At 39.0% G+C, this 13020-nt stretch overlaps 1 protein-coding gene across 1 annotated transcript in view; it reads left to right on the top strand.

The window, feature by feature from the left end:
- Positions 1-13020, top strand: part of kcnab1a (potassium voltage-gated channel subfamily A regulatory beta subunit 1a) — a 356546-nt gene that overhangs the window by 244073 nt on the left and 99453 nt on the right. Inside the window, exon 6 of the mRNA XM_028794498.2 lies at positions 7514-7558. Coding sequence (XP_028650331.1) covers positions 7514-7558 — 45 coding nt within the window. The remainder of the gene's footprint in view (positions 1-7513; positions 7559-13020) is intronic.

Genomic DNA, 13020 nt, shown 5'->3' with positions numbered 1-13020 from the left:
ATAGAGCCTGCCTTCCTCACCAGTTTGTCCAGGCGTGAGGCGTCCCTCTTCTTTATGCTGCTTCCCCAGCACACCACTGCGTAGAAGAGGGCACTTGCCACAACCGTCTGATAGAACATCTGCAGCATCTTATTGCAGATGTTGAAGGACGCCAGCCTTCTAATGAAGTATAGTGATGGTGGTAGCTTTTACTTTAATACTTTTACTGTCATAGTCACAAGTGTAACTAATTCCAGGGAAACGTCAGACAGGGCATCTTATTGTCCGAGTTATTTCCAATGCAAATTAAGGGGAAGTGCTTTCATGCCAGGAAGCACTTCTTTACTCAAACAGTTTGGAATCTGGAACAAACTATCAAGTCATGTAGCTGCAGCAGAATCCACAGCAACCTTTAAGAAGTGTCTGGATGAGATATCGGAATAGCTAACCAAACAAGCTTGATGGACTGAATGGCCACCTCTCATTTCTCAAACTTCTTATGTTTTGTGTTTATATATCCCTGGTCCCAACTGAGTCCATATTCACAGTGTATTTAGTTAATGGCCATTAACCATTTTAAATGAGTGCTGGTAGGTGTGTGCCCAGTTCTGAGTGGTTAAGGGAAAGAAAACTCTTTCATCTTCAGCAGAAATTTAAATATATATATATATATATATATATATATATATATATATATATATATATATATATATATATATATATATATATATATATATATATAGTCTACTTCAGGACATCACAATGTTTAAAGGTGTTGATAAAAGTGTTTCAGCAGAATTTTTTAGCATAATTAGTGAATCACCTACATGAAGGCATCGGTGGAAATCAAGGGGGAATGAATTTAATACCTGAAGCCAAGAATCATGTTTTCATCCAAAGGGTTATGGAAATCTGGGATAAACTACTAAGTCATACAATTAAAAAAACAGAAACCTTGATAGCTTTTAAAAAAAAGTATCTGGGTGATATACTGTGACAACTTAGCCATTAGCTAACCAAACAGGCATTATGGGCTGAATGGTTTCCTCTCCTTTGTCAAATTTCTTAGGCTGTTATGTGTGTGCCTTAAAATGCAATGTCATGCCATCCAGAGTTGTCCTGTGTTGCATCTGCTGTTGTTAGGTTAAGCTCTAGTTTCCAGTGGACATGTCAAAGAACAGATAGCTATGGGGAAATGGTTTCATTCTCAACAAAGATTTATTTAAATGGCACCTAGCAAAGCAAACATAATCACTCAGTGTTTCTCAACAAAAAACTCAAATTACTCAAAAATCAGATGGTTCCACACTTTTCTGGCATAGAGTGTCACAGCATGGGGGTAAAGTCATTATTATTATTATTATCCTCATCTGTCTATCCAGGTCTGTGGGAGGTTTTTCACAGCAACTCAAATTATATCCTACAGTTCAAAGTCATGCTGTTAGACTGACTGTCAAATCTAAATTGGCCATGCGGCTGTGTGTGTTTGAGTGTGCCATGCAGTAGACTGATGCCACATCCAGGATGGGTTACTGCTTTATGTTTTTTTGTTGTCAGTATAGGCTTCAGATTCACATAATCAATTTCAACAAATGCAGGATGATTGCAGCTTATAGTTTTCCTAAAAGAGCAATAAGAAAGTTTGTTTGGGGAAAATAGCCACAATCGATCATTCTGTATTTAGGAAAGTTTCTTTGAATAAAAGTACATGTGGAAGAACATTTTCAACAAAGCTGAGATAGTAAGGAACAATAAAATTAATTTAAATCAAAGTTGGCTGCAATTATCAGAGCAAATGACATTGCATTAAATGCTACTAAATCACATGTGTTAATTTGTGCCTCTAGCGCAACTTGTTTAACAATCACCACAAACAAATCCGATGGCTCTGCACACACACAGACACACACTTTTGCAGGTTACTACAGTGCTTATGGAGAGTAGAAGAAAAGCACTTATCAGTAGAACAACTGTATCCAGATCCAACTGTCCAAACACTATCTGACTCAACCTGAACCTGATAAGAGCTCCCAATATGGAAAACATCCTTGACACAAGTCAAATGATTTTGGATTATATACTTCTTTAGAATTGTTTTAATTATATTCATTTCAGTGTGCATTTTGCATATCTCATGCTCCTGCTCCTCCTAGCTTTCTGTTCTATTTATCTGATCGGTTCTTTCAAGTTTTGTGTCTCTTTAAGCTTTTGAATCTAGATGTTCACTTATAACAGATTCAAAAGAATTGCAAGAGAACCGAAAAGTATCAGGACTATGGGGAAGTAATTAACTGTAACAAATATAGCAGTGAGCAAATTATAGACACAAAAGAACGTACAAACTAAATAATAAGTTGTGTCAGTTTATTCTCAGCTCATTCCCCCTTTTATACAGCTACCTCATCAGACTCATCTGGATCAATTTTACATTATCATAAGGAAAATTTTAATGCAGATTATGAACAAAAAGAGTACAATCCAATCCAGATCAATACTGCCTATAGCACCTTTGCTTCATGTTTTGTGTGTATTTATTTATACGCTTAATGAATGTGTAAAAAGAGAAAACAAGTCGTCATGAGCCTTAAATTGTCACCTACAATACTAAATTGTCCATGGCAGATATTGACTCAAAAGAATCTTCTCGTCCTTTATTATATGAGCCTAGGTTCAAGCTTTTTTTGCTTTTTTTTTTTTTTTGTTCTTTATTTCGCCTTATATAATTTCTTGTATTAGGAATTTGTTCGTTTTCGCATACCCCTTGGGGTCAGAGCGCAGGGTCAGCCATTGTACAACGCCCCTGGAACAATTACAGGTTAAGGGCTCATTTATACTTCACGCTCAGAATGCATACGCGCCCGCATCATGGCTGCCACGCGTTTCCAGTGTTCATTTGATGCGTCCTCTGAGAAAGTCCTCAGAAATTAGTGCGACGTATGCATGAGTTGCAGTACCAGCAAAAAGGCGGGGTTTGGGGGGGATAGCGCAGTGTGCTAAAAGTTGGAATGTGATGTCAGAGTCTCTGTTTTCTGTCTACATGTGACAGAAAGTCGCCTTGCAGATCCTACGAGATTGGTGTGCACGCTTCGATGTTTGATGAATGGTTCGAAGTGGTGAAGCAAAATGCCGACATACAGATGCATTCGTGGTGCTTTTACATTCAAGTGTTGCATATTCCCGATCGTAATGACACGATACATTTTAAAAGTCTCACATACTATCTTCTGTGCCGTCTTTTTTTTCTAGGGCTTCCTCCGGTACTGACAGCAGAGGCAAATAGCAATAGATTGCCACACTGAGCATATTAAATGTATGATATTTCAACTCTCTTCACAATTAGAATCCTCAGATTTATACTTTATATCACTTTCATGATGAAATGCATTGAAGTAAATATGTTACATTTTACAGATAAATCGGTAATTTCATTTAAATAATGAATACATTATTAATACACACAAGGGGGTGACACGGTGGCGGAGCGGTAGCACTGCTGTCTTGCAGGGAGTCACGTCACTGATATTCCCTGCCTGGAGTTTGCATGTTTTCCTGCTGGGTTTCCTTCCAAAGATATGCAGATCTGGTGACACTAAAATTACGCTAGTGTATGTGAGTGCTTGTATTCACCTAGCGATGAGCTGATGCCTCGTCCAGGGATTGTTTCAGCCTCGTGCCTAATGCTAGCTGAAATGGACAAATCCCTGGACTGATGGATTTAAACATTAAACATCGTTTTCAGAGATATTGCAGTAAGGTGTCATGAGAATTTAATGGGTGTTCCAGGCAATTCACAACACACCGAAGCCGAACCTGCCACCTGTTGGATTCCTCCAGATTTACGTAAAGTACACGCGCAAGTATAAACAATACAGCACTTGGGTAGCAGGAATGTCCGCTGCAGCATGCGTCGCGTGAAGTATAAATCCGGCCTAAGGGTCTTGCTCAAGGGCCCAGCAGAGTAGGATTCCTTTGGCAGTGACGGGGATTCGAACCGGCAACCTTCTGGATACCAGCACAGATCCATAGCGTCATTGCTAAATGGTCAGAGGTCAGATTAAGATCTGGGAAGAAAAACAGCATAATTTATTCTAATTATGATTTCCCAAGTGCCTACATTTGAACCTGATTATACTCCATAGGCATTTATCTTTTATAAGCCAATTTTCCATTCAGTGACAGAGAGTTAATTTCACTTCTGCAACATCTTTCAGTCTCTCTGTACATTGCAAGTGCTGAGTTTATTGAATTGTTGACGATTTGGTGTAAGTGGATGAGCTGTCTCCTCTAACCAAAAGACAGGATAATGACCTGTTTAGGTAGAACTACTTTGATGAGAGGATTTACCTGGCTAATTTGGATATGAATATAAAATATGTATCACTCATAATTAAATAACTCAAAATCTGATCTGACTCAAAATCCAGTTAGTCAGTCATAATCCAACTTGCTATATCCCAACACAGGGTCACGGGGGTCTGCTGGAGCCAATCCCAGCCAACACAGGGCGCAAAGCAGGAACAAATCCCAGGCAGGGCACCAGCCCACTGCAGGGCACACACACACACTCACACACTAGGGACAATTTAGGATCGCCAATGCACCTAACCTGCATGTCTATGGACTGTGGGAGGAAACCGGAGCACCCCGAGGAAACCCACGCAGACACGGAGAGAATATGCAAACTCCACGCAGGGAGGACCCGGGAAGTGAACCCAGATCTCCAAACTGCAAGGCAGCAGCGCTACCACTGCGCCACTGTGCCACCCCACTCAAAATCCATGAAAGCCTTATATACCCAAATACTGGAAACTAACACTGTTCCATTGGAAACACGGAGGGTCACACAGTGCATTGATTTACAAGAATAATCGATTGTAGAACATTCTAACAAATATCTACAAGTACAGAGTGTCTTCTCCAGCCTATGTTAAAAAATACATTCTTACTTCTAAACACACATGCTAAGATATTTACTTCCTTCTAAAATGCAAAACAGTATATCTATTTTTCATGTGTAGAAGTGAAAATGTGCTGATTTTTTGCTAATAAGAAGATGTCAAGGTTAGCAGAATCCCTTTATCTCCTCTTCACTTGTGGGAAAGGCCTTGTAATGATAAATGTATTTTGTCATTTACCTTCCCAAGTTCTATTCCTTAAGCCAATAGCTAAACATGCTGTTTCAGTATTTTATGCAGGCTGTCACAGATGTGGGTTTTGGGTGTTTAGAAGGGGTAAAGAGCAGAAGGGATACAGTAGTAAATTACCCCAAGTCATAGGAGAGTAATGCATGATATTTAGCTTTGAGCCATAACTGAAATGTTTTGGGTGTAGGTGGGCTGCTCAGAGATAATGTGGTAATGACATGACAGCAGCCAAGAGGCAAGGAGCCACCAGAGAGTATTGGTTTTAGTTTTGTTGCCTCCAAATCTCCTATGGCTGTGTTCAGTGGAGGAACTGGACCTCTAGCTTGTGGTGCTGGAAAGTTCTAGTTTTGGATTCCCTATCAAGATGTCACAAATAAATGATCCACAAATGTCCATGTTTTCTCATCTAAATATTCCAGATGTTTCAGCCTCTGAAATGAAAATTGATGTATTATGAAATACGTAGCATGATACATGCTGCCCACAGCATTTCCAAAGTTTGGATTCTGATAAATACTCTGCATGACTGGATCATTTTTGACAAACTCTAGCACGCAGTGGACTCAGTGAAGTTTAAAACATCTTAGTTTTCTGTCCAACCATCCTTTGATATTCAAACCCAATGGTCCACTTCAGAGAACCAGTGACTATTCCAGCACACTGTGCTCAAGCCAAAAAACCTTGGACAGGTCACCAGCCCGTGTCATGGCAATCTGACCCAACCTGATGCGGTGTCAGTTTAGACTCACCAATTGGTTTAAATTGTTGGTGTTCAAGGATAATGTAAAAAAGGTTGAGAGCAACAACAGTGAATAAATTACAAAGTGCAAGCAGCATACAGACCAGGACAACAAAGTCCAAATCATATGTGCACCATAAGAACAATACTGAGAAAAGATTAGAAAAAAATATACCTGGAATTTCTTAATTTAAAAGCGGCATTTGATGTAGTAATATGAAGATACAGTATATATGGGAAGCATTAGGTGCAATGGAAGTGCCAGAAAAATAAAAAGGAATATTTAAAGTCATCAATCAAGAATGTGTAGGAATGGTACAGTTAAATGGGCAAACATCGCAGTAATGGAATATGGTGTCAAAATCCCAGAATCGTGTTTTTTCTGTTGCAGATGACAAAGGTATCTGGCGTGTATTTAAAGATGAAGTCAAGTGAGGACCAATAAGGCATTTATTTCTTAAACTACAGACTCTATGTCCTTCTTCTCTTATGCAGTCACCCATCTGGACCTTCCCCTTCTTTTCCTATGCTGGTTTGCCCTCTTCTTTCAAGACAGTAACAGATACCTTTGTATGAAATCTTTAGTTTCTTGGCAATCTGTCATATAGAGTGACCTTCATTCGAAAAAAAAGAACAATGTACTGACATGTTTCTTAAGAAACCTGTTCATTTTGCTCATTTTTAAACCCAGAACTGAAGTTTAGGAATGCCAGTGCCTAGCAACCCAAATGAACACAGCTTTCAGTGGTGTTACTGCATTTAGAAAGGCTTCTCTAATAATCAATTAGCATACAAACATGACTAATTAAGGACAAGCTAAGAGAGTTTACTTTTAGGACGCTGAAGGAATTGCTGCTGAAAATGAATAATAATTTAAAAAACAGTCATTTCAAGCCGCAATGGCCTTTATACACACTGGTAATGCTTTGACTATATTTTTAAATCAATTGAATGGTATCTTGATAATAAAAGGGATCATTTTCTATCAAAACATATATATTGCATATGCAACACACATACAACTCAGTATAACATTCAGATTTGGTATGGATTCATGAGCTCCATTAAACTAAGAGTAGGAGAAAATTAAAGGGTTAAACACAAACTGTAAATGCAGCATGATAAATATGAAATTTAAAATGTGCACGATGTTTTAAATCAAAATTACCACCACTGCAATATGTACAATCACTAGTAAAATGTGATAAATGAACAAAACAAAAGTGTAATATGCAGTTGAAATTATTTAGTGCAGAATGTATTCACCCCTACAATATTGTAGTTTGGCACATAAGTCTTTAGAATGGTAATGAAATATGGTGCCATCCAGCTAAAAGTGTTTTAAAATGAGTGGGGTTTATTACTAACACATTTCTTCTTTTAATATTTCAGTCAGTTGGACTCATTGCATTATTCATGACACTTTTTTCTACATGTATTTAAGTATTTCTCATGTTTCTATGGATAAACATCTTTATGAACTGCCGTTTAACGACATTCATTACGCAGTGAATGCTGGGGTTTCATGAATTCCTGCTATTGTGAAAACTGCACACTTAATCCTGCTGATAAGCTATCTCTGGCTGATAATGATGACACTAAATCTGGAAGCCTTGGAGCTAACTGCATGTCTGTCAATCTGTCTCTGCAGGAGATCCAGCCTGGTGATAACAACCAAGCTATACTGGGGTGGAAAGTAAGACATCACTTTATTATTATTATTATTATTATGTCCTTCACTGTAATGTTTTTTCTGTCTTTATGGCCAGGTACAAACCCTGGTCCTAATGCCCTAAAGGTTGATGCTTAGAACCCTCCTTATATTATTATTATTAGTAACATTAGCAGCTTATGTAAGTATTATTTTTTTATGGAAGTTAATGAGAAGTCAAGTAAAATGACACCTTTTATTGGCTAACTTAAAAAGATTACAATATGCAAGCTTTCGAGGCAACTCAGGCCCCTTCTTCAGGCAAGATGTATTGTAATCTTTATAGTTAGCCAATAAAAGGTGTCATTTTGCTTGACTTCTCACTACATTCATAATGGCTAACACGGTACAACACCCTAGTATTATGGAAATTAAGTAAAATAGATTCTACAGTGACAGTGAGTCTAATGAAGTGTTAAATAAGCAACATATTTTGAACAGATAAGTCAATAGACTAGTTAATAGTTATATATAAGAGGGACTTCAGTTTGTCACAATAAAAATGAACCACTATAATCAAGATTAGTGGACATAATTAGTTTGTTGTCAGTATATTTTATAGTGTGATTAATGTGTTAAAATAATGTTTTCTCTTAACTGGAAACAGATAATAAAGGGAATGCAATGTATCAAAGAAACAAACTCATAACAAACCCTAGCTTCTCTTTTTACATAGGGCCTGTTTGAGACTCTGTGAAGAGGGGGCTCACAGACTTGCACACACTCTTCAGCACCACTATAAACTAAGCAATAAAAAGTTCTTTCTTTTTCTGTCTCTGGCATCATTACCTTCCTCACTTCAATGAAGTGATTGAATTGAAGACCCATAACACCCCGCTGATGAAATAAGAGCTCTTCAGCTGCAGTGCAGATGCACTAACACTGTGTTCTTCAGTCTTGGTATTATGTTATTCAGTGGCTGAGTACTGCTGTGCCACATGAGCTAGATCAGCATACACAGGGCTGGTAGACATACTGCTGAGTACTGCAATGTGCATCAACTCTAATACATTTTGACCAACCTAGCTTCCCTGGCTTCCAACATTCCTCTTTCCAATCTATGCAAAAAACTCAAAAAACATCCTCCAAGAGCAACTTCTCCCAACCATCCTAGAACAGTTTGGTGACTAACAATGCCTTTTCCAGGATAGTGGAGCACCATGCCATAAAGCAAAAGTGATAACTAAGTGGCTCGGGGAACAAAATATCGAAATTATGGTCCATGGCCAAGAAACTCCTCAGACTTTAATCCCATTGAGAACTTGTGGTCAGTTCTCAAGAGGTGCGTGGACAAAAAAAGACCCACAAATTCTGACAAATTCCAAGCATTAATTATGCAAGAATGGGCTCCAATTAGTCAGGATTTTGGCCCAGGAGTTGATTGACAGCATTGCCAGGGTGAATTGCAGAGGTCTTGAAAATGAAGGGCCAACACTGCAAATATTGACTCTTTGCATAAACTTAATGTAATCTATATATATAAAATCCCTATGTGCGTCCAGGTGTCCGTGTGTGGGTGTCTTCTGGTGAAGTGCGCATGCGCGGGGCACGGTGCGATGCGTGATATTACTGTCAGAGAAAGTTTGAGGTGTTTTACAAACCAGTATTACTGCGAGAGGAAATTAATGGTACACAGTACAGTGATGCATATTACAGCCACATACAAGCCAGTATTACTGTCAGGGGAGATTAAAGGCATATTACCGACGCGCACGCCTGTATTACCGCCAGAGAAAATTAAAGGTATATTACGGACGTACAAGCCAGTGGACGTACAAGACGGTATCCTACAATAAGGGCGCGCACAAAAAGGCGAGCCTCAAAAGGGCGACCTCAATTGGGCGCAGCGAATAAAGGCGCGCGTAAAGCCTTTATTCGCCGCGCTCAATTGAGGTCGCCCTTTTGAAGCTCGCCTTTTTGTGCAAGCCCTTATTGAATAGAACCGTACAAGACAGTATTACTGTCACAGAAAATTAAAGACACACAATACACGGCGGCAGCCCACGAAGAACGGTCAGCTCAGCAAGTAAACATCAACAAAAGAAAGGCTGAAACAAAGAAAAATACGACCAACAAAAAGAATGAGGTCAAAGTCCCTTGCCATTTAATATAGACTGTTCCTACTAATGTTTATGCACTACTGTTCTAGCGCCTGTTATTGTAACGGGCTAAATGACTAGTTGTCAATAAAAGCCTTTGAAACTTATGAATTGCTTGCAATTATACTTCAGTATACCATAGAAACATCTGACAAAAAGATCTAAAAACACTGAATCAGCAAACTTTGTGAAAACCAATACTTATATCATTCTCAAAACCTTTGACCACAACTATAGAAGCTGAACCCCTCTGCCTTGGCATATGCAAAAAAATAATAATAATAATAAATTGCCTAACTATCAGTCAAAACATATACTCCAAATCACCTCTGGCTTGTAAGTATAATAGATCGTATACAGAAATTGGCGTATAAACACTTCCTAGGTGAAGCTTCTCGGAGTAATCCTCAGAATCACTTTAGGCAGGGGTAGGCAACGTCGGTCCTGGAGTGCCACAGTATGTGCAGGTTTTTGTTCCAACCCAGTTCCTTAACGAGAACTCAATTATTGCTGATGAAGCACATATTGCTTAAGTGACATTTTAATGCTTCATTTTAGTGGTCTCGCTTGTTAAGGTTCTCCAACCTTAATTGCTTATTTCAATCTTAAACTGCTGCATTCAGTGTTTTAATTGCTCCTTATTAGTAATAAGATGTAAAAGACAAAGCAGCCAGCAGTTCTCCAGCTAGCTTTTTTCCAATTACATCTGTGTGTGTTCATCATGCACGGTTTGATTTAATAAAACACTTAATAGAAAAATGTGACAGACTGAAAATGATCTGTTTTAGGCTTCAAATCATTTGGATGATATCCTTGGAAAGGAAAAAAATCTACGATATAAAAGCCTTACATTGCACAGACTAACAAGCCATAAAATTAAATAAGGTCTGAGATTGGCAATGATTGGTTTCTAATTAAGCAATTGGGTTGGAATGACAACCTGTAGCCACTGCGGCTCACCAGGACCGACATTGCCTACCCCTGTTTTACATCTTATTGCTAATAAGGAGCAATTAAAACACTGTAAGCAGCAGTTTAAGATTGCAATAAGCAATTAAGGTTGGAGAACCTTAACAAGCGAGACCACTAAAATGAAGCATTAAAATGTCACTTAAGCAATATGTGCTTCATCAGCAATAATTGAGTTCTCGTTAAGGAACTGGGTTGGAACAAAAACCTGCACATACTGTGGCACTCCAGGACCGACGTTGCCTACCCCTGACTTTAGGGATTAAGGCCATTCTTTGAAAGTTTTTGGACAATTCCCAAGAGCATTCCCTGTTAGCTTCAGGTTTCCCTACATTCCTGAAACACCCCTTTTTAATAAAAGGGCTGGACACCAATGAGAACTTCTACTCTTTCTGCACTTTGTAAAGGTTCCCATTTGTTCACTCTTGTGACATCTAACAGTTTAGGGATATTCAGCTACCCTCCTCACAACCTTTCTATCACTTCCACACACTTTAAATAATTATTTTCTTGGGACCATTTAAAGCATTTACCATACTGACCCCTGGCAGCTTTTCTTTAGTCAAAACGATCCTTAGATTGGCTCTCCAGTCATCAGTGTGGGTTCCCCTATTAAAGGCTTTTAACGATAAGTCCTCTTCTCTGTACCAGGCCTAAAGCTCTTTTGCCCTATGATGATATAGTATTAATTGTCACAGCAGTTGTGTGTGTGTGTGTGTGTTATGTATGCACTGTCACAAAGGCTGTGAAGTCTTGCTGTGCCTTTTAATACCTGCCATGTGTTAACTGCCATGAGCTACAGGCACTTGAGCACAGAAGCAATCTTAAATGTGCCAGGCAGAGTGAGCATCCCAAAAAAAAAACTGTCGCGTTTAATGAAATTCACAGTGAACAGATGACTGGGACCTGAAGCTGTTCTTTCTTTGTAAAAAATATTAGATGCTCTTGTCAATATTCAGCTATGAAAGAGGATAAAAAGCATCAAAAACCTTTTTTTTTCCTTTCCTCTAAGGTCCTTGCACTACAAACAAGAATGGCTGTCTACCTCATGGGAACAATTTCCCTACTATCTTACACTAAACTCCTCTTTCAGCTCAAGCATTGAATCTTCCCTCCAACACTTGAACTGTTCTCACCTAACTCATCTATCTGTTGTAACACAACCCAGCTGTTTTTATTTTTATTTTTCGGGATAAGACACCCAAAGATGTCCATTTGGAGACCATCATTTGTCCTGCTTCCCGTTAAGTGTCTGCAACATCTAGCTGGCTTCCTTCCACTGCCAGTCGGAGAGCCTTTATCCATACTCTATCTGTGTGCCTGGCTGAGGGGTAAGGGCACATGGCTTCAAGTTATATTCACCTCAATAGGATCAGCCGCACAGCCCTGTGCCATAGCCCCATGGAGTATAACATTTTACTGGTCCCTGTATTTGTACAGTGGAAGCAGATGTTGGTGAAGTGACTTGCTCAGGGTCATTTATACAGTTAGAGGTGTGGATTAAACATTCCACAAACACCATTGACCAACTTAATGGTATAGAGCCTAAGTGAAGTAAAATTTGTAATGTATAGGGGTCTACTTTAGGTGAATGGTGCTAATATTGTGTTTCTATTCCACTCAGTTTATTTAATGCTTACTCTCTACCTCTCAGTTCTACCTATTTAGAAGCAAAATTTGCCGTTGGCTCCTGACAATTCTCAAGCAATGGATACAGTACAGTATGCGGCAGTGTGTCCCTCAATCAATGAATTGATCAGCCAGTCAATGAAGATACTGCTGCCTACAGCCAGAAAAGGAGTGGGGAGGCAGTGGGAAGCAGGAGTCAGCTTGTGCCGAGGGCATTTCTAATCGATCAGTTGTACTGTAGCTGCCTTCACTCTGAAGTCAGTGATTACTTCAGTACTCTGACAACTGATTACACCCAGTACTGCTGATCAATCCAATCATCACATCTGGCTGGTGATATTTCGGATTGAAGCATTTATATGGAACCAGGGTTAATGCAGGATAACATGCACCTGAAGATCACTGACTGTTCTGAATGACTGGTACTAATTAATCTCTGATAAATAGCCTGCTATTATTGTTGCCTTAAGCCCAAACACTTAGACTGCAGCTCCTCTGCACTTCATCTAGCATAAATCAGTTTATGATTGATAAATAAATGACTTTCCTCACAACTGATTATTAAATATAATGCTTCATACTCATGTGAAACTGCATGATGCTTTAACATAGTAAGACAATTTCAAGTGAATAAAGACATCTGGATGCATACAGCAAATGGAGAAATCGAATTTTACTGAGGAAGCTGCACGCCTCAGGTGCTACAGATCTCTTATGTTTATTTGTGACAGCCGGGCAGTTAAGAGTTTA

The sequence above is a fragment of the Erpetoichthys calabaricus genome, chromosome 2 (assembly GCF_900747795.2).
Source record: "Erpetoichthys calabaricus chromosome 2, fErpCal1.3, whole genome shotgun sequence".
NCBI classification, from domain to species: domain Eukaryota; kingdom Metazoa; phylum Chordata; class Cladistia; order Polypteriformes; family Polypteridae; genus Erpetoichthys; species Erpetoichthys calabaricus.
Note: the sequence above shows the minus strand (reverse complement) of the source record. Positions and strands in the feature narration are given on the sequence as shown.